General features: G+C 62.3%; 2 protein-coding genes across 3 annotated transcripts in view; one reads left to right on the top strand and one right to left on the bottom strand.

The window, feature by feature from the left end:
• The first annotated feature begins 166 nt into the window (after positions 1–166).
• Positions 167–5,678, top strand: ODC1 (ornithine decarboxylase 1). Of its 2 annotated transcripts, none has more exons than XM_004686441.2 (11): positions 167–1,860; positions 1,958–2,076; positions 2,290–2,463; positions 2,607–2,779; positions 3,021–3,155; positions 3,275–3,356; positions 3,490–3,573; positions 4,230–4,392; positions 4,475–4,587; positions 4,665–4,879; positions 5,235–5,678. In XM_004686441.2, the coding sequence occupies exons 2-11, from the start codon at positions 1,975–1,977 to the stop codon at positions 5,380–5,382; spliced, it is 1,389 nt and encodes a 462-aa protein (XP_004686498.1). In that variant the 5' UTR covers positions 167–1,860; positions 1,958–1,974; the 3' UTR covers positions 5,383–5,678. The 2 variants fall into 2 exon arrangements, with proteins under 2 accessions (XP_004686498.1, XP_012583116.1); XM_012727662.1 differs by having other exon boundaries at positions 691–1,860; positions 1,944–2,076.
• Positions 5,679–9,715: 4,037 nt separating this feature from the next.
• Positions 9,716–17,692, bottom strand: part of HPCAL1 (hippocalcin-like 1) — a 9,690-nt gene continuing 1,713 nt past the window's right edge. Inside the window, exons 2-4 of the mRNA XM_004686442.2 lie at positions 12,924–13,322; positions 11,694–11,799; positions 9,716–10,461 (exon numbers count right to left, since the gene is read on the bottom strand). Coding sequence (XP_004686499.1) covers positions 10,364–10,461; positions 11,694–11,799; positions 12,924–13,301 — 582 coding nt within the window. The 5' untranslated portion in view covers positions 13,302–13,322 and the 3' untranslated portion in view covers positions 9,716–10,363. The remainder of the gene's footprint in view (positions 10,462–11,693; positions 11,800–12,923; positions 13,323–17,692) is intronic.

A 17,692-nucleotide genomic window follows, 5' to 3' on the forward strand; every position in this document is an offset into this window, starting at 1 on the left:
AGCCGCGGGGGCCGCCGGCCGGCGACCGCTAGCGTTGTGCGGCGTGTGCAGCCCCGGGAGCAGGTGCAGGCCGGGGCGCTCGTCGCCCGTGTGCCTTGGGCTCTGGAACCTTCTCTGTTTTCGCTTTTCGAGTTTTTCTGGCTGTGGGCACTGAGCACGCCCCGCTAACGAAACCCGGCCGGGGCGCCCTGGCCGGTTTGGGAACCCTTGAGCGACCCGACCCGACCCGACCCGACCGAGGGAAGCCGGCAGCCTCCGGCCCGCGAGCCCACGTCGGCGCAGCAGCCAGCCCGGGGCTGCCCCAGAAAGGCTGATGGTGTCGTGTTAAGCTCCTGCACGACTGGGCAAACAGCGGGGAGCGGGACTCAGATGTCTGCGGAGGACAAAGAATGTGTTGACTTTGCCAGACTGAAGCGGCGAAGGCTTGGTTTCGCCGACCTGGGAGATGTTTCGGATTCTCTCCCACCATTCCCGGGTACAGAGTCTCAGCAGGAGAGGGGCTGGTGCGAGTGGGCTGTCAGGTAACGGGCAGTGCAGGGCTGCAGCCTGGTGGGAAATGCCTGTGCACACCGTAAGCGCCGCAGGAAAGCAACTTGGGAGATTGGTGGTGTCTTCACAGAGGAAACCAGCCAGCCTTGGCGATCGTTAATGAGACCAGAAATAGCCCCACCTGCGCCTTCTCAGCCTGTTGAGCGTTACTTCAGCAGGTCAGGGGTTTGCCGCGGGACTGTTGCCGCCCCCCAGGCCCGCTTAGGTCTGTGGGAGGACCCCGCCTCTCACACTAGATCAGGCCGCAGCAAGGCCTCCGCATGGGCTTGGATTTCGGCAGGTCCGTCCCCCTGGGCCTCTCACAGTGCCCCGTGCCAGAGCAGACTGCCACCCCGAACCATTGCCTGGTCTCTGCCCGTGGGCCGTGTGCACTGAAGCGGGTTGTACAGTGAAAGAGAAAGCTGCTTGGCGAAAGTCAAGTAGGACAAAAGCAATACTTTGAAGGAAACTGTCCTGCCCCAGCGTCACCGACCAAGAAGGCTAAGGACAGTGGCGCCTGTTGTCACAGGCTTGCTTTTGCTTATTCATAACTCATTTGTGCTGGCGCTTTGTGCGCCAAAAAATGACTTCCGCGTGGCTATTATCACTCATAGCGAAGCAAACATTGGCGTTGGGGCAGTGGGGGCAGTTGGGGTTCCCAGAATTGCCAATTCGCAGGCTGAACTGCCACAGTGCTGGTCTCTGGTCAGACGCAGCAGCCACCGCAGCCGCCTCTGGATGACGATGCGTTATGCTAATTCGACAGTTTGGGGTTTTTTGTTAATGTGCAGAATGAAAACTGACTCATGGGAGTTTCAGGAAACTGGAGTGCTCTCGGAGGTCCCTAGTCATTCTCTTGACCTGCTGGTCTATGAAAGACTTGAGTGAAATTAGGAAACAGCAAGATGCTTCCGGCAACTTTGAGTAATTATGCTGCTGTTTTACACCTGCTGGGTGAAGCTCCCAATAGTGAACTGACCATTGTAAAATTTCTTCCATGTCAGTGAACTAAATGGCAGAAAGCTTCTGAAATTTGCATTCTGCATTTTTTTTTAAGCACAAATACTTGAAATGTTCACTTTGAGATATGTGACACTCTAGGGAGGTCTGGTGTGCTGCTTGAGAAACGTGTGTGCCCTGCGGAGGCTTGTGCGTGCCCACTCAGTGCCTGGCCTCTCGCTGCAGTGTGTTCTGAACTTGACAGCAACCTGTGTGTTTCTCAGGTCTTTTCCACCGCGGCCCCGGGGCACCTCCATTATAGGACGCGGAAGGCCTGGGGGAGCGCCCCTGTGAGGCTGGCGTGACACAGATTCCGGATCTCAGTTTTTCCATGTGAGTATTTGTGGCTCCTGGCGTTGAGCAGTACCAAGCATTGCTGGAGGCCTCCACGGGAAGTTTCTCCACCCTACTTGTAGTTTGTTGGTTTCAGAGGAACAGCCAGAAACCATGAACAGCTTTAGCGATGAAGAGTTTGACTGCCATTTCCTCGATGAAGGCTTTACTGCCAAGGACATTCTGGACCAAAAAATTAATGAAGTTTCTTCTTCCGTAAGTATCAGAAGGCTGCGCCAGCAGTGCAGTGCCGGGCAGGTGCGGGCAGCTTCGGCGGGGGGTGGAGGGAGTGTCACGGGTGGGGACCTTCAGTAGACTGGGCCATCTGGCGGTGATGGTGACACTCGTGTTGGGGCCCAAGTGGAATTTACCAAGATGCTGGGAAGCACAGGAGGCGCTAACCAGCCCTTGCGGTGGCTCCTGCTGCAGGACGATAAGGATGCCTTCTACGTCGCCGACCTGGGGGATGTTCTGAAGAAGCATCTGAGGTGGTTAAAAACTCTTCCTCGGGTCACCCCCTTTTATGCCGTCAAGTGCAATGATAGCAGGACCATAGTGAAGACCCTTGCTGCCGTCGGGGCAGGATTTGACTGTGCCAGCAAGGTAAGCAAAAGCATCGGGACCCTGGATTAGGCTTTGTAACTTGGGGCTCCCAACAGGGCGGATCTAAGTTGTGTTTCTTGTGCACAGCGCCCACGCCCTTCATCCTTCACTGAGTCTATAATGTAGCCACTCATCTTTTTCAGACTGAAATACAGTTGGTGCAGAGTCTTGGGGTGCCTCCTGAGAGAATTATCTACGCAAATCCTTGTAAACAAGTGTCTCAGATAAAGTATGCAGCCAACAACGGCGTCCAGATGATGACCTTTGACAGTGAGGTCGAGCTGATGAAAGTCGCCAGGGCACATCCGAAGGCAAAGTGAGTTCCTCCATTTGAAGGCGGCCGCCCTGGGTCTGGAAGTCACTGAGCAAACGCAACTTTGTGGTTGCTAGATTTCTGTCCTTGAGTAAATCGTGTGCTGGTTAGACAAAGTAGGGAACAGCTTAAAGCCTCGTGACTGACTCTTGATAGCCTGAGGCCACAACCGCTTCGGGCTGCTTTTCCCTGAACCCTTGGCTGAGAGTGATTGTCATGACGAATGGGGTGCTCTTTCTTGTAGGTTGGTTTTGCGGATTGCCACTGATGATTCCAAAGCTATCTGTCGCCTCAGTGTAAAATTTGGTGCCACACTGAAAACCAGCAGGCTGCTTCTGGAACGGGCAAAAGAGCTAAATATTGACGTCATTGGTGTCAGGTGAGCTCTCGATGCTGGCTCGGTTCCAGACTAAGAGTAGGCTTAAAAAGGGTTCATCGATTTCTCTCCTGCTGTGAATAGTTGTTTCAGAAACAGCGTCTCCTGTGTTCTTCCCACAGCTTCCATGTGGGGAGCGGCTGCACCGATCCTGAGACCTTCGTGCAGGCCATCTCCGACGCCCGCTGTGTCTTCGACATGGGAGTGAGTATCAGAGCCCCCGGAGCCGATGGGGCGGCAGCGGGGCTGCTAACCTGGGGTGGGAGGCACCTTGTGTTACTTTTCGTAACTTACTGTGACTCTGCCTGTGTGGTTCATTTAATGTTCTTCATTCTAGGCTGAGGTTGGCTTCAACATGTGTCTTCTTGACATTGGGGGTGGCTTTCCTGGATCCGAGGATGTAAAGCTTAAATTTGAAGAGGTAATTAATAACCAAACTCTGTGTACTGTAGCTATCTTACCAAGTTCCATTTTTGAGCATTTCAAAACCAGGGACGGTATGAACACATCATGTCTTGGCGTATTTTAAATGACTCCTGTGCTATTTAAAAATGGTATTTGATACCCTCTGGTTTTTCTAAACTAGATGAGTCAGTTTTCCCAAAAGTCTTAGAAAACAGATGATCACATTGAGAAACGTTGCTGCGGAGCGGGAGAATGTGCTGACTCTAAGTACATCATTCCCCGGTGTGCTTTGCTAGAATTTATGTTTTTTTCCTTAAAAGAGCCTAAGTGTTTAGTCACAAAGTGAAGCCGCTACATGGTGCTAAAAGTTTCAGACTAGAAGCACACTCGTGTTCGCTGTGTGAGGTGGGCAGAGCTGCCTGTGTGGGTGTATGACCCTGTTGGTGTATGTTTGCTAAAAACGTTGAGGCACCATGATCGCACGTCACTGGTTTTGCTTCATAATTCTGTTCAGTAAACTTAGCCGCATTACAACAGGTGGGAAGGGTGTTTGCTGTTTGCTGGATGACAGCTCTCGGCTTCAGCTCACGTGGTGCTGGCTGCTCCCTGGGTTTTCACCAGATCATGTTCCAGACCCCTGAACTGACCCACTGCTCGTGTCTCTCCCTCCAGATAACCAGTGTCATCAACCCAGCACTGGACAAGTACTTTCCGGCGGACTCCGGCGTGCGCGTCATAGCTGAGCCAGGCAGATACTATGTTGCGTCCGCCTTCACGCTGGCTGTGAACATTATTGCCAAAAAGCTTGTGTTGAGGGAGCAGACAGGCTCTGACGGTAGGGAGGGGCTGAGCTGCTGCTGCTGCTGCAACTAAGAGTTGGCGCCAAACGTGGTAACCGGACTGATCTTTCTTTGTAGATGAAGATGAGGCGAGTGAACAGACCTTTATGTATTACGTGAACGACGGCGTCTACGGGTCGTTTAACTGCATCCTGTACGACCATGCGCACGTGAAGCCCCTCCTGCAGAAGGTAGCTCTGGGCCCGCGCTGCGCGCGTGTCCACCAGCGGGTCGGCGCAAGGCTGACGGCGAGCCTCTCTCCCTGCAGAGACCCAAGCCCGACGAGAAGCTCTACTCCTCCAGCATATGGGGCCCGACCTGTGACGGCCTCGACCGCATCGTCGAGCGCTGTGACCTGCCCGAGATGCATGTGGGGGACTGGATGCTCTTCGAAAACATGGGGGCGTACACCGTGGCTGCGGCCTCCACCTTCAACGGCTTCCAGAGGCCCACTATCTACTACGTGATGTCGGGGCCGACGTGGTGAGTGCCGGCCGCGCGCGTCGGCCTTTGAGCTTTCAGTGAGGGCTAAACGCTAGCAGCTCTACCTCGAGTCCTGCTCTCCCGTTAGGCGCCCTGGAGGGAGGGGGGGAGGGGGGGGGAGGGAGTTCCGTCCTCCATAGCCTACACCCACCTGCGTGTCTCCCGGTTCCCCTAAAGTGTGAGCACGTGGGCACAGGCGGCGCGTGTTGGTTCGTGCCCCCAGTCTTACTGGAGGCGCGTGACCAGACCCCTCGCTTGCCAAAGACGGGTCTGAGAAGTCCTTGGCAAGTGCCGGAGTCGCTCCCGACGCCAGGCCCGGACTCGGCCCGCTGAAGCCGCCCCTCCTGTCTCCCAGGCAGCTGATGCAGCAGACCCAGAGCCGCGGCCTCCCGCCGGAAGCGGAGCAGCAGGACGCGAGCGGCGCGCTGCCGGTGTCGTGCGCGCGGGAGAGCAGGATGACGCGGCACCCGGCCGCCCGCGCCTCGGCCAGCGTGAACGTGTAGATGCGCCCGTCGCTGTCACTGCCAGTTAGTCGGGGGCTCGGGGCCGCTTCACTCACGACTGCTAGTTTCGAAATGTCCTTGTAAGTAGGGTTTTGGCACAGATGCGACGAGGCGGGGTCACACTTATCTGTGTTCCTATGGAAACTCTTTGAATATTTGTTTTATATGGATTTTTATTCACTTCAAACATGCTACTAAAGAAAGCCCCTCAGCTGCTGAGCAAGCGTTTGTAGCTTGCACATTGGCAGGATGGGCCGAACGCCTAGTGTTGTGACCTGTTTTAAAAATAAAATATCTTGAAATAATTAGGCACTGGACATTCTTACAGGGGTCCATTCCAGGTGGCTCCTTGGAGCTGCAGCTAGGCTCCTCCTCCTTGGGTGTTTTCGTCTCGGGCATCTGAGTCCCGCGTTGAGTTTGCTGTGTGCGCTCACCACGAAACGCAGGCCCTGGACCCTGTGCGGGTGGGAGGCAGCTATGGACAGTGCTGCCCTGGCTGGGCGGCCTGGGGGCCCCACCTGAGAGCCCAGCGCCCTGTCACCCCTGCACGCCTGTGGCGGCGGCCTGTTTGGGCGGACGAGGCTTCTGCACCTTTTCCCCCCACGCTTGCCTTGTTCCCGCCTCCAGTGAGGGCGGCAGACTTACCTGAGATGAGGCTTTAGCCCTGCTGAGTGCCGGGAGGGAGGCACAGGGCCAGTGAAAGCCCAGAAGCCACCCCGCTCCGCCGATGCCGCAGTCCTGGGCCTGAGAGCGAGCGGGGGACTGACTGGCCGTGTTCCTGGAAAGAACCACCCTCCCTCAAGACCGAGTCCCACGTGGCCACGCGCTTGCTGTGACTTGCTGCGGCTGGCTTTTGGCTGCTCAGCTAGACTGAGACTTGGCTTGTCCTCAACTCCGGTCTCCCTGGGTCTCCCAAAAATAGGGCTGTAGTTGTCAGAACATGAATAAGGCTTCTCACGAACCACAAGGAAAATGCATTCTGCCTGAGGAGTCGTTGCAGGGACACCTGGCAGGCAGGCCGCTCGGGGCAGGTCAGCCCCACTCCACCAGCGCGTCCTCTTCTGGTTCCCCAGGGCTGGTTGGTGTCCACTGGGAACGCTGGAAAGAAAGGGTTGTCCGCGAGTACATGCAGGTGCCGGGAAGTGACGCTGGGAGGCTCCGACCCCGAAGCCTGCAGGGCTCACGAGCTCTCTCGCCGAGGCACAGTGCAGTCCGCTGGCCTCTGCCAGTGGGGCTGAACAGCCTCCGGGCATCCCACGCCACAGCCTGTTCCTGGCTCCCGAAGCTTGGTAAAGCCACTTGGGGCCTCAGAGCTCCTGGCTCAGCTAGGCCGGGCCTGGGCCGGAGGACGGGAGTGAGTGGCAGGATGGAGAGGGGAGAGCTGGACAGCTGGTGTGTGGACACCGGCCTCAGGCCCTCAAGTCCTAGCTTTGGGGTGTGTCTGGGATCCCCAACTCCTTCGATGAGTGAAGCCCGGGTGAGGTGTTCAGGCCACAAAACTAGCAAACATTTGAAGCTAAGAGACAAGGGGCACCCGGGAAAGGAGAACCTCCAGGGCGGCAGGGGGGCGCTACGCTGAGGAAGTGGCCAGAGCAGGGGTTCACGCAAACAGCCTTGGAGCTAAACTCAGGCCTGTCGAGAAGACTCACCTGCAGATGGGCACAGTGGCAGGCTCCGGGTGCTGGCGGGCGCGCGCCACAGGTGGGGAAGCCGATGGCAGGGATGTTCCTGGGCGCTTGGCACTCTCAGCCATCTGACCCGCAACGCACGGTACCGCGTGCGTACAACACGGCTGAGGGCCTGAGAATCTAGGTCTGAGGGGAGAGGCAGCCTCACGTGGACTTTCATGCGACTGCCCCTTCCCTCAGACCCTCTTCACCCTCCTTTTCCTTCGGTCCCCATAATTTGGTTCTCAGTGCTCACTAGTTTGTTTTTATTTTACTTGCAAAGTTCATCTGCTTTAGTTTCTTAATATTAAGCCATTAGATGAAACCACCCACTTCTGTCTACCGCGCCAGCAGCATCACCTCCACGGCTGCCATCTCACTGGGGACAGGCAGAGGCTCGGCCCTGTTAGGTGGGGTGGGCCGGAGGCTTCAGGAGGGCTGGGCTGAGGGGTGGGGGGTCGGGGGGGGCCCTCAGGAGGCCATTGCCCCCAGCCCTGGGGGTGGCCTGCCCCTCCAGCTTCTCACCTGCCGGAGTCTCAGCTTCATGACTTAACTATTGGGTGGCCAGAGTTAGCAAATAAAAAATAATGGAAATGGACACCTACAAATTCCAAGTTAATCAGGCAGCCCTACTGACCAGGCCTCCAAGTCCTGGGCACCAGGAACTGTGGCCACGGCTCTCGGGGCTGCATGGCCACATCGGTCACTGGGACACAGCAGAGGCCACTATATATAAAGCAGCCCCCCTGCTGGGAGATGCCCCAGGGACCAGCAGGGGGCCCCCGCGCCCCTCCTGGCTGTGGCCAGCAGGGGGCAGCAGCGCCTCGCAACTGAGGCTCCTCTGGCTTTCTCAGCTGTCGCTCAGTCTAGGACTGAGCCCCGCTGCAGTGGGACTGGGGTACCGGAGGACGAGCCAGCGCCAGCCCCTGCTGGGCCTGGGGCTCTGACTCAGGGCCTCAGCAGCCCTGTCCGCAAATGGCTCCTGAGCCCCCACAGGGGAAGCCCACGTCCCACCCTGGCCCTCTCCCCTCCGGCCTCACCCTGGCGGAGGTAACTATGAGCAGCTGGTGGGCCCCTGCAGCCTTTGCGCTTGCTGGCCCTGTCTGGGCAGAGCGGGGTTCACTCCGGCCACCTTCTAAGGGGCCCACTCCCCTGGCCGCCCTGCTGCCACCCTCTTACCTGGTCACTATCCACACCAGCACCCAACCTGGGCTGCATGGCTGACCCCGGCTCCCCGACGACGCATGGGCGGTGTGGGGAACAGAAGGGTGCCCTTACCACTCACGGGGTGGGCTTGTCCAGGGTCAGGTGACTCATCTGTGGCCACGCCGGGCTTGCGTGGCCCCTCTGCACCCAGGCCGGGCCAGGCCGCTCCAGGCTGCCGGCAGCGTGGGCCCCACTCAGCAACCGCCGTTCACTCGTCCCGAGGAAGCCTCTCAGCTGGGCAGGGGGCCACCAGAAGCGAGTACCAGCTCAACATGGGCGGTGCTGAGAGGAGGCAGGCCAGGGCCTGCTGTGTGGGTCAGTTCAAGGGGGCCGCCGTACCCCGGGTGGGAACGGGCAGGCGGGGGCCCGCCGGCTGGTGAGAGTCAGGCCCCCACCCCACCCGTCACCTGAGCTGCCACCCAGCACAGCCGCACACTGGCCTGGAAGCCGCCTACCTGCTGACGGACCAGATGTGCCCACCGTGACGGGCGTCTCTGCAGAGGACGCTGGTGTAGGGGCGCGACGCCCGCAAGACCGCAGCTTCGGGCTGGCGCCGTCCCCCGGCGGGCCACGCGCCCTCTCCTTCCTCTCCTCTCCTCCAACGCGCACAGCCCGCCTCGCCCCGCCACTTGGCTGCAAATGGGATGCACCTGGCCGGCCCCTCCTCCCTCCCCCAGCCTGAAGGGCGGGAGCCTTCAGCACACGCCTTCCGCGGCCTGGCTGGCCAGGGATCGTGGCAGGCTCCCCGGGCCTACCCAGAGGCAGAGTCCTAAAAGGCCTGTGCTGCTTAAACTGGGCTAACAGCACGCGCCCCGCCCTGTGAAGCTCCGCCCCCACCCCTGTGAAGCTCCGCCCCACCCCTGTGAAGCTCCGCCCCCTCGGCCTCCTGCAGGTGGAGACACCTGGCCACGGCACTGGCCTGGGTGTTGGCCAATGAGAGGGGAGACTAGGGAGCGTTCTGGAAAGTTCTCCTCCCTCTCAGAAGTGCAGAAGGCAGGGCTCCTCTTCCTGCCTGTGGCCTCCTGCTCCGGGCCTGCCCAGGATCGTCACAGCCACGGGGACTCCAAGGTGGCAGGACAGAGGAGGCCCGCGAGCAGGGGCAGTGGTGGGGACCTGGCCAGAATGTGGGGATCCCAGCGACGCTTGGGGACCGCCAAATCAGGCTGGGCTTGCCAGACACCAGCCCCTCGGTACAGACCTGCTGGGCTCTGAAGCTGGGACCACAGCTACGCCCGGCCACCTCCCACTGGCCAGTCTCCGGGCCCGGGGCCGGGGTAGGCAGGGAGGCCACCTGCCAGCACCGGTCCTCTTGGGTGTCCACAGACAATATGGCCTTAAGCAGAGACTGACCAGCAGGTTTACAGACACAAAGCAGGCCCCCGGGGTGCAGGAGACCCCAAATTTACTGCGAGCGTCTTGGTGGGCCCTGGACCACAGGAACCACACAAAACTCAGAGAACTCAGTTTATTTGATCATTTTAATACAAGAAATGCCAGACCAATCAACAGGGACGACAGACCTCACAGGAGCTGTGCTCACGACGCGCACGGCAGGGCCCGGGGTCGGGCACGCATGCATCCCCTTAGACACGGCAGCTGAGAGCATAAATACCACAGATAACCAGGCTCGGAGGGGTCACGGCCACGGGGGAACCACGCTTCCAGGCAGTCACGGCATTAAATACGGGCCTACACGTTACACGTCACTTCACCATACGTATAATTTATACATGAAAAGGGGGCCGCGGGTGGACGCGGCGCGGCTGCTCGAGGGCGGCGGGGCGAGGCGAGCCATGCACGGGAGGGGCCGGCCTGTCTGCACTCCCTCCGTCCCTGTCCCCACCTGTGAGTCGCCTGTGGTCACAAAATAAATGAGCGGGGGGTCCCCCACGGCTGCCCCGGGCCCCTGCGGCCGGGCGATGTCTGGAGGCCAGAACACTGGGACCCTGCGTGTAAACATCCCCGGGAGTGGCCCTGGGGGTGTCGGGGAGGGGCGGGCGCGGCGGCCCAGGGCCAGGAATGATGGAGGAGGCATCCACTTTTGCAAGCAAAGCTTAAACGGCAAGACAAGCCTGTGTTTCTCCGCGACTGTCCGGAGGCCTGAGCCCTCAGAACTGGCTGGCGCTGCTGGGGTCACACTGCAGCAGCCGGACGATGGAGGGGTCACTCTTGGCACCTTTGATGAACTCTTCCAGCGACAGTTTACCTGCAGAAGGGGGCGGAGAGGGAGCTGCCACACCCGAGGGCCCACAGCAGCTGGGGCAGGCGGCAAGGTCATGGGCACCTGGGCGGGCCCCCACCCCCGCGGGAGGGAGCTGTGCCAAGGGCTCCCCGGTCTCACTGAATCCTCACAATCACGCTGAGTTTACTGTCCTCCCTTCTCAGAGGAGTGCGCGGCCCTGGAGTGACCCCCCAGGGCAGGAGCCCGACGCCTGCGGCCTTGGTCCTGGGCCCTGGACGTGTGAAACCGGCCCGGCCTCGGCAGGCCTGTCACGAGTCCCGGCCTGCGGGCCGAAGGCGGCTCCCCCTCACACTCGCGGGCCCTCCCCCAGCCGCAGGCTGTTCCCTGCTCCTCCTGAGAGTGGGAGAACCTCACAGGGAGCCGACATGTTGGCTTGCAGCGCCAGGCCGGGCTGGGGGCTCTTCCTTAAACGCATCTGTCCAAGCACTTGAGTCTCCAAGGCGCTTCTGGTGCGAGAGCTTCTGCACAACCCCTAGCGTGCCCTTTTTAATTCATGCAGAACTGGGGTACAGGGCAGAGGTGTGAGGGTTTGAGAGGCAGAGTGGGGAGCGGAGCGGACAGATGTACTGACACACACTACTGAGGGGAGCAGCAGGGAGAGGCGAGGCCTCTGGCCTCTCCCTGGCCGGGAAGGAAGCGGCTCAGGCAGCTGCAGCCAGCTTAGCAGGGCGGCGCTTTACCCCGCTGCGCCACCAGGGGGAGCCCTCTCTATTCTTTTCCAAAAGTCCAATTTGTTGGGCGGCCGCTGTGCCCTGGGAGCCCCTGAGAAGGGCGGGTCCCCTCCTTGCTGGGGGGCAGATCTCACAGCTAATGCAGTGAAGGAAACTTGCAGAACATCCTATCACTGTGCCCCCAGCCCACTGCTGCTGGGGGGAGGGGGCGCCTGTGACCCCAGAGACCCCCACACAGCTGCCACAGGTGTCCCGGCTCTTGCATCTCAGGATACAGGGGAGCACGCTGCCCCGGGGCCCAGGATCTCACGCCCGGGCCTCGTGACCCCCACCCTCCAGGGGTGGCCTCCCCTCCCTGGCCATGAAGAGGCTGGGGCGGGGCCGGCTCCAGGGACAGAGCCCAGGCCGCGGGCCCTGAGCCTGGTTCTCCCCACACAGCAGGTCTGGGCGGGCTGGGCGCAGGGGTGGGGGATGCACCCAGCCACCTTGGCCCCACCCGCCCGCACACCAGCGACCGGCGCCTACCGTCGTTGTTGGTGTCCATCTGTCTGAAGATCTTGTCCGTTCGCTTCTCTGGAGTGGACTCGTCCTCTGGCATCTTCATCACGGAGGACACCATCTTGTAAATGGCCTGCAAAGGGGCCCAGAGACGCCTGTGCTCACAGATCTGGAACTTTCCCGAGCAGGCGGGGCCTGCCTGGGCCTGTGCCAGCCTGAGGACCCCGTCGGCTGGACTGGCCCTGCACCAGAGGGACTCGGAAGAATACCCAGACGGCAGGTCAGGTGAAGGGCGCCCCGGGGTGCTGGGAGGGCTCCACAGCTCCCTAGAAGGAGGTAACCTGTCCCCCCCCAACCCCCATAGAGCCCTTTACGCTGCACATGCATGGGCATCCCACGCCGTGACGTTACACCTCCCTAAAAACAGGAACACTCAGCCTCGGAGGCCCAGCAGGCGAACCCCATAACCACCAGGGCCAGGAGTGGCAAGTGACTGGAGCCCCTGTGGGGCTCATTCTCCCTGCGTAAAAAGCGCCCCGAGAAGGGGTGGGCCCCCCACAGGCCACCGCTGCTGGGCTGGCGGTTTGCAGCCGCGGCCCTCTGCTCAGCTCTAGCTCTGAGTCCTTCCTGCGCAGCGCAGCTCCTCTGAAGGGTTCTAGAACAAAGTCCCCCCTGCACCCCACACGAGCCAGGCAGCTGTTAGCTCTCGTGCCTGACAAGGTGCGAAACTTGTATTTTTTTTCCTTTTTCTGGAAAACAGCCCAGCCGTCTGAGTTGTGGACTGGCGGGCGGGGAAGTGGAGTCCCCTCGGAGAGGTTTCCACCTGGCCTGGACCCGTCCTAACGTCCCAGCTCGTACTCCCGCGCCGCCGGCCTGAGGGGCCTCTCAGTTATTGTAATTCTCAGCTGTTGATTGCTACAAGATCTGTAAGCTACAGATTTGGGGACCTGCAGAGGACGACCCCCGATCGTGTTGTGAAGATGAAAAGGGGAATAGAACACTGAGGCCAGGCCTGCTGGGCCACCGCAGCGGGGCCAGGGCCATCTGACCGGCCCCTGGAGACAGCCAGGGACTAAGCGAAACGGCCTCGGATGCCTCCGTGGGGCCTGCTGTGCCTCCCAGGACTGGCCTGGGCAGGGGGCAGCGACAGGACGGGCTGGGGCGCCTGTGGCCTGAGGGTTGCCCCACCAGGCGCGCCCCCGCCCCCGGGCGCACCTGCAGATCCCAAGGGGACGCCCAGCCCGCCCCGCCGCGCACCTGCACGATCTCCAGCATCTCGCTGCGGCTGATGTAGCCGTTGCCGTCCAGGTCGTACATGCTGAAGGCCCACTTGAGCTTCTGCTCCAGCTTGCCCCGCGAGGTCACGCTCAGCGCGATGATGAACTCCCGGAAGTCGATGGTGCCGTCGCCGTTGGTGTCGAAGGTGCGGAAGACGTGCTCGGCGAACTTGGACGCGTCGCCGTAGGGGAAGAAGTTGGCGTAGATCTTCTTGAACTCGTCCACGGTCAGGTGGCCGGTGGGGCAGTCCTTGAGGAAGCCCTTGTACCACTCCTGCAGCTCGTGGTCCGTGAACTCCGTGTTCTCCCGCAGGTCCTGCAGCACCTCGGGCCGCAGCTTGCTGTTCTGCTTGCCCATGGTGGCCGGCAGCCGCAGCACCTGCAAGACACAGGCCGGTGGGAGGCGGGCGCCTGGCGGCTCCCGGCCACAGCGCCCGCAGGCCGAAATATGTCCCCGCTGCCCAAGGGCCACCGCGGGGCACAGGCGTCTCGGCCTGTGCAGGGACGAAAAAGTGACAAGAAGGGGCGTTGCGAGGGGGAATCATTCGCCCCGCGGGGGGCCAGGCCGCTGGTCCAGGAAGAAGGCCCACGGGGCGGAAGGCGAAAGCCGCTGGACGGTCAAACCCTCACAGGCCTGGTTCATGCAGACTCAGGGGAGGAGTAAGGGGGATCACAGCTGGCCAGGTAGGGAGGAGGCAAGAACGAGGCCCGGGAGGGGACCTGCTCACCCCCGCCAGGCGGGGCTGTGCCGCGGGCCCAGCTGGAAGGGGTTCCTCTCGCTGCTCTCTGACCCGCCGTCACCTGCGTAACGAGCCCGGGTGCTCCAGCTGGCGTCCCCCTCGGCGCCCTCATCTTCAAGCCGCTCACCGCCAGGGTCTGGCCAGCTCTCACGGCGATCTTCATGAAGTATGGTGTAAGGCCGTGACGCCAAGTCCAGCCAGAGCCCGCACGGCCGGCCTGCGTGTGCTCACCCAGGGCCGGGGAGACAGCTCGGACGAAGGGGTTCATGTTCGCGCCCGGGCCGCGCTCCCAGAGAGGCGAGCTCGAGGGTGGCACCAGAACACCTCTGGCTTAACGACGCGGGGAGCGACCTTCCCCCAAGGGCCGGCTGGGAGACAGCGGACAGAGCAGCCCTGCGGACGGAGCCCCCCGCCTGCCTCCCGGCAGAGCGACCCCTGGCCCTGGCCGGACAACACCCAGGCTTCTGAGCCAGAGAATCTCACTTCCACCTTCGGGAAAGGTGGCGCGAAGAAGGGGGAGAGCCACCGTCCCGGGCTGGTGTCGTCTCTGCTGGGGCTCAGAGCTTCAGGCGCAAGCAGGGCTCAGACAGACAGGTAACAGCCTCCGGAGAGCGCCCAGGTGGCATTTTAGTTCACCTCACTGGAACAATGGGGCGGGAGCCCAGGCCCGCTCCCCTGCAGCCCGCTCCCCTGCAGCCCTCTCTGGCTCTGGGCTACTCCGTCATTGTTCTTAGGGCCTCAATGGTGTTTAAAATGTAAACATGCAGCTTGGAGTCCTGTGAACATATTTAACCCCAAAGTCAGTACTGCCTGCAAATTAAAGCCTCTTCGTGGCATGGCTATGGGCTGCTCGTGCGCTCCGCAGCCAGGGCGCGAATGTGCCATTAACCACAGCTCAGGGCGGCTGAGGCCAGTCCTGCTCCATCTCCGGCCCAGCGCCCCCAAGGAGGCAGCGCTCCAGAGCTCGCGGGCGGGCGGCGCACTCGGGGACACGGGAGGGAAGCCGGTGGGAGGGGCGGCCAGCAGGGGCCAAAGCGATGAGGCTGGAGGGGACGCTGCTGGGACCCCAACTCCGAGAGATCGGGCTCCTTTGGAGGCGGGAGCACCAGAGCCGCCCACAATGCTCCTCCCGACATGGGGAGAAGGGGCTGGCGGGGTCGAGAGGCAGCGGCGGCCTTGGCGTCCAGGGCCGCTGTCGCTGTCGGGGCAGAGGCTGACCTGGGCCGCCCCGCCCGCCGCCGGGCAGCTCAGGCGCAGTGCAGATGGGCGGGCACTAGAGGGCGAGCTCGGACAGGCGCCCAGGCGGACGGAGCAAGTCCTGCGTGGCGCTGGGCCCCCGACCTGGCTGGGCCACTGCCGCGGCCCCGACCTGGCTGGGCCACTGCCGCCGGCCTCGGGTCTCAAGTCTCAGCCAGGTTTGTCCGATGAGCTAACTCCCGAGCGCTGGAAGTGAGGGCGAATCTGTAGACACGCCTTACGTGTAGAAGGGACACTGGACGTGCGACTTGGAGAATTTAACATAAAGCGCCGTAACAGTTTTCTATCTGGACTGCGTGCAAAATGCCACCAGTGGAGAAACAGGGGTTAAAATGAGGTGTTGACATTCACCTCCCCTGCTGCAGAGGCTTTGGGGATGTCCCGCCACGTCTGTGTGGCTCTCGCTGTATCGCCAGTGTCTGCTCGGCCCTGCTGGGTTCTGGGACACTGTGGGTCCGGGGCCACCAGGCAGGGGCGCTTCAAGTTCACGGGCACCCAGCTTACAGTCCACTGCCCGCAGCCCAGAGAGGTGCGCTGTGTTTATTCCACTCCTCCGTGCCCTTGAGCGAGAGATAACGGTGTTGACTCTCCCGGGCGGGCGGGGCCCGTTTCTATTCTCAGCAGCTCGCACCCCTGTACTAGAGGTCAGCGGCAATGAAGACCCAGGCCGGCCCCACTAAGGGCGGGGGGCGGAAACGGGGTGCCTCTCCTCCTCCGAGGGAGACTAGCCGGGGCCCCCGAGTGCCAGCCGCCAGCGAGGTCAGAAAGCCCTGCTGCTCGGTCCCGGGTGTGCGGGGAGCTGGGCCACCGGCGCCTCCTGAGACCTGCTGCGACAGGGCTTTGCCCGCTGGCGGGGCTCCACCCGGCGACCTTGGCTGAGAAGCGACACTGCTCGTTTCTGCATCCAGCAGCTTCACATCCCCAAACTTGAAAAAGAAATGGGAGGGGCGGGGAGCCAGGCCGAGCCAGCCCGCGTCCTGCCTTAGGCCATCGTCTCCCTGACTCTCCAGGGGCTGACATGCCGGCGGGAAGCGGGAGAGAGAAAAGGGAGCTCCCGAGAGGATGTGCTTCCCCGTAGAAACTGCTCGTGCATCCGCGAGGGCCCGCGGGGCTCTCCCTGCACACTGCCCCTCTGCCGCGTCAGCCACGTGGCTCCTCACCCCAGCTACCCGGCAAACTGCTGCTCGGCCGCCAGAGCCCAGCGCGAGTCACCTCCTCGGGAAGCATTTCTCAGCCCCTGCAACCAGTTGCTCTCTCCTCTGCACACTGAAGCGTGTGAAGTCCATTTCCAGTGCACCCCGCCTTCTGTTACTGGCCGACCTGGGTCAGTCCTCACCGCGTGCCAGCGCTTGAGGAAAGAGACGCCATGCTCCTGCCCACTGGACAGCCCGGCCGCCTCAGGGCTGCTCTCTGCCTCGTCCTCAGGAGCTGCCAGGCCCACGCCTAGAGGGCCCACTCCTTGGCGTCCTGCCGGCGTCTCGCCAGCCCCGCGCCCCAGCGCTCAGGACAGCCTGCACAGTCGGGGCGCGGCCAGTGCACGGGCGATGCGGCCTGCAGATGACGGGGTGCGCTTCTTCCCGGACCCTCTCCTCTACGGCACTAGGGACACAGGAAGGAACAGCAGGGACTAGGTGGCAGAGCGCCAGGTTTGATGCTCCAAGAAGGGACATCCGGTAATTCAGACTCGGTGTTCTGGAAATTTCCATTTCCCAGCCCAGGAACAGCTGCACCAGAGTCGAGGGCCGGACATGTCAGCTTGCAGGCCCTGCTCCAACCAGTGCCCCGTCAGCCCGGCCCGGGCCTCACTCCGGCTGTGTCGCCCCGGTTCCCTGCGGCTCACGGTCTGGCCCCCCGAGAGCCCAAGTCAGTGCCCCCCGAGGCCGCTCTGAGCTGCTCCCTTGCGCAGGGAGGGCGGCTGGAGGGACAGCGGGACAGAGTGGCCGGCAGAGAACCGGAGGGCAAAGGCAGAGACAGCCCGAGAGGACAGCCTCCCACGGAAGGGAGAGTCCAGGCAGGCCGAGGCTGTCCTCAAAGGCCTCCCCGGGGGCGCAGGGGCTGAGCCTCGGCACCATGACGCTGCCCCAGCTCCTGCAGCCAAGTTCGATCCCGGCCAGGGGGGAACCCTGGGCGCAGCAGACCCCTCCTGGCTCCCGCTGCCCCTCAGCAGTGGACTTCATCGATCCGCCTCTTCTGCTCCCCACTCCGTCTCTGGGGAGTCCTCTCACCCCCTCCCCACACTTCTGGCCTGCTGTCGCCCACACCCAGCCTCCGGGGGGCCGGAGCAGGCGCCCAGCGGCTTTACTCGCCTTCCCCGCGCCTCCTTGCCCCGCTCTGAGGCAACGGGGGGCTGGCAGATCCCAACCGCCGGCTGAGGTGGGGCGAGGGGTCTCCGAATCGGTCCCTGCGTCCTCCTGGACACGTGGGACATCTCCAGGACAAGCCGCCCAGACGCCCCCAGGGCCCCACACCCCACCCTCGTGAGGCGGGGCGACCGGGAGTCCGCGAGGCGCCTGCTGCCTCAGCTGGGCTCCGTCCCCCCCCTCCCCCACGCCGGCCGGCGGGTCCCTCGAGGCTGGCGGGTCCCTCGCTCCGCTCTTCCCTGTAGGTGGTGCTGCCAGGCGCCCGCTCGGGACGACCAAAGCCCGGTCACGGGCCCAGACGCGAGGTCTGGGGGATGCTGAGGGTCGTGGAGGAGACGCCGCTGCGCGGGGCAGGCCCAGGTGTGTCCCACTCGGCGCCTGGGGCCCGGCCC

Source organism: Condylura cristata, unplaced genomic scaffold (genome assembly GCF_000260355.1).
Source record: "Condylura cristata isolate star-nosed mole 26May11 unplaced genomic scaffold, ConCri1.0 scaffold00020, whole genome shotgun sequence".
Lineage (NCBI taxonomy): Eukaryota > Metazoa > Chordata > Mammalia > Eulipotyphla > Talpidae > Condylura > Condylura cristata.

What these genes read in the sequence shown, in the direction of transcription:
- ODC1 (XM_004686441.2), top strand. Translation starts at nt 1,975, where the DNA reads ATGAACAGCTTTAGCGATGAAGAGTTTGACTGCCATTTCCTCGATGAA. An exon ending in AGGGCACATCCGAAGGCAAA is followed by an intron (nt 2,780 to 3,020) that starts GTGAGTTCCTCC and finishes TCTTTCTTGTAG; the next exon opens with GTTGGTTTTGCGGATTGCCA. An exon ending in GTGATGTCGGGGCCGACGTG is followed by an intron (nt 4,880 to 5,234) that starts GTGAGTGCCGGC and finishes CCTGTCTCCCAG; the next exon opens with GCAGCTGATGCAGCAGACCC.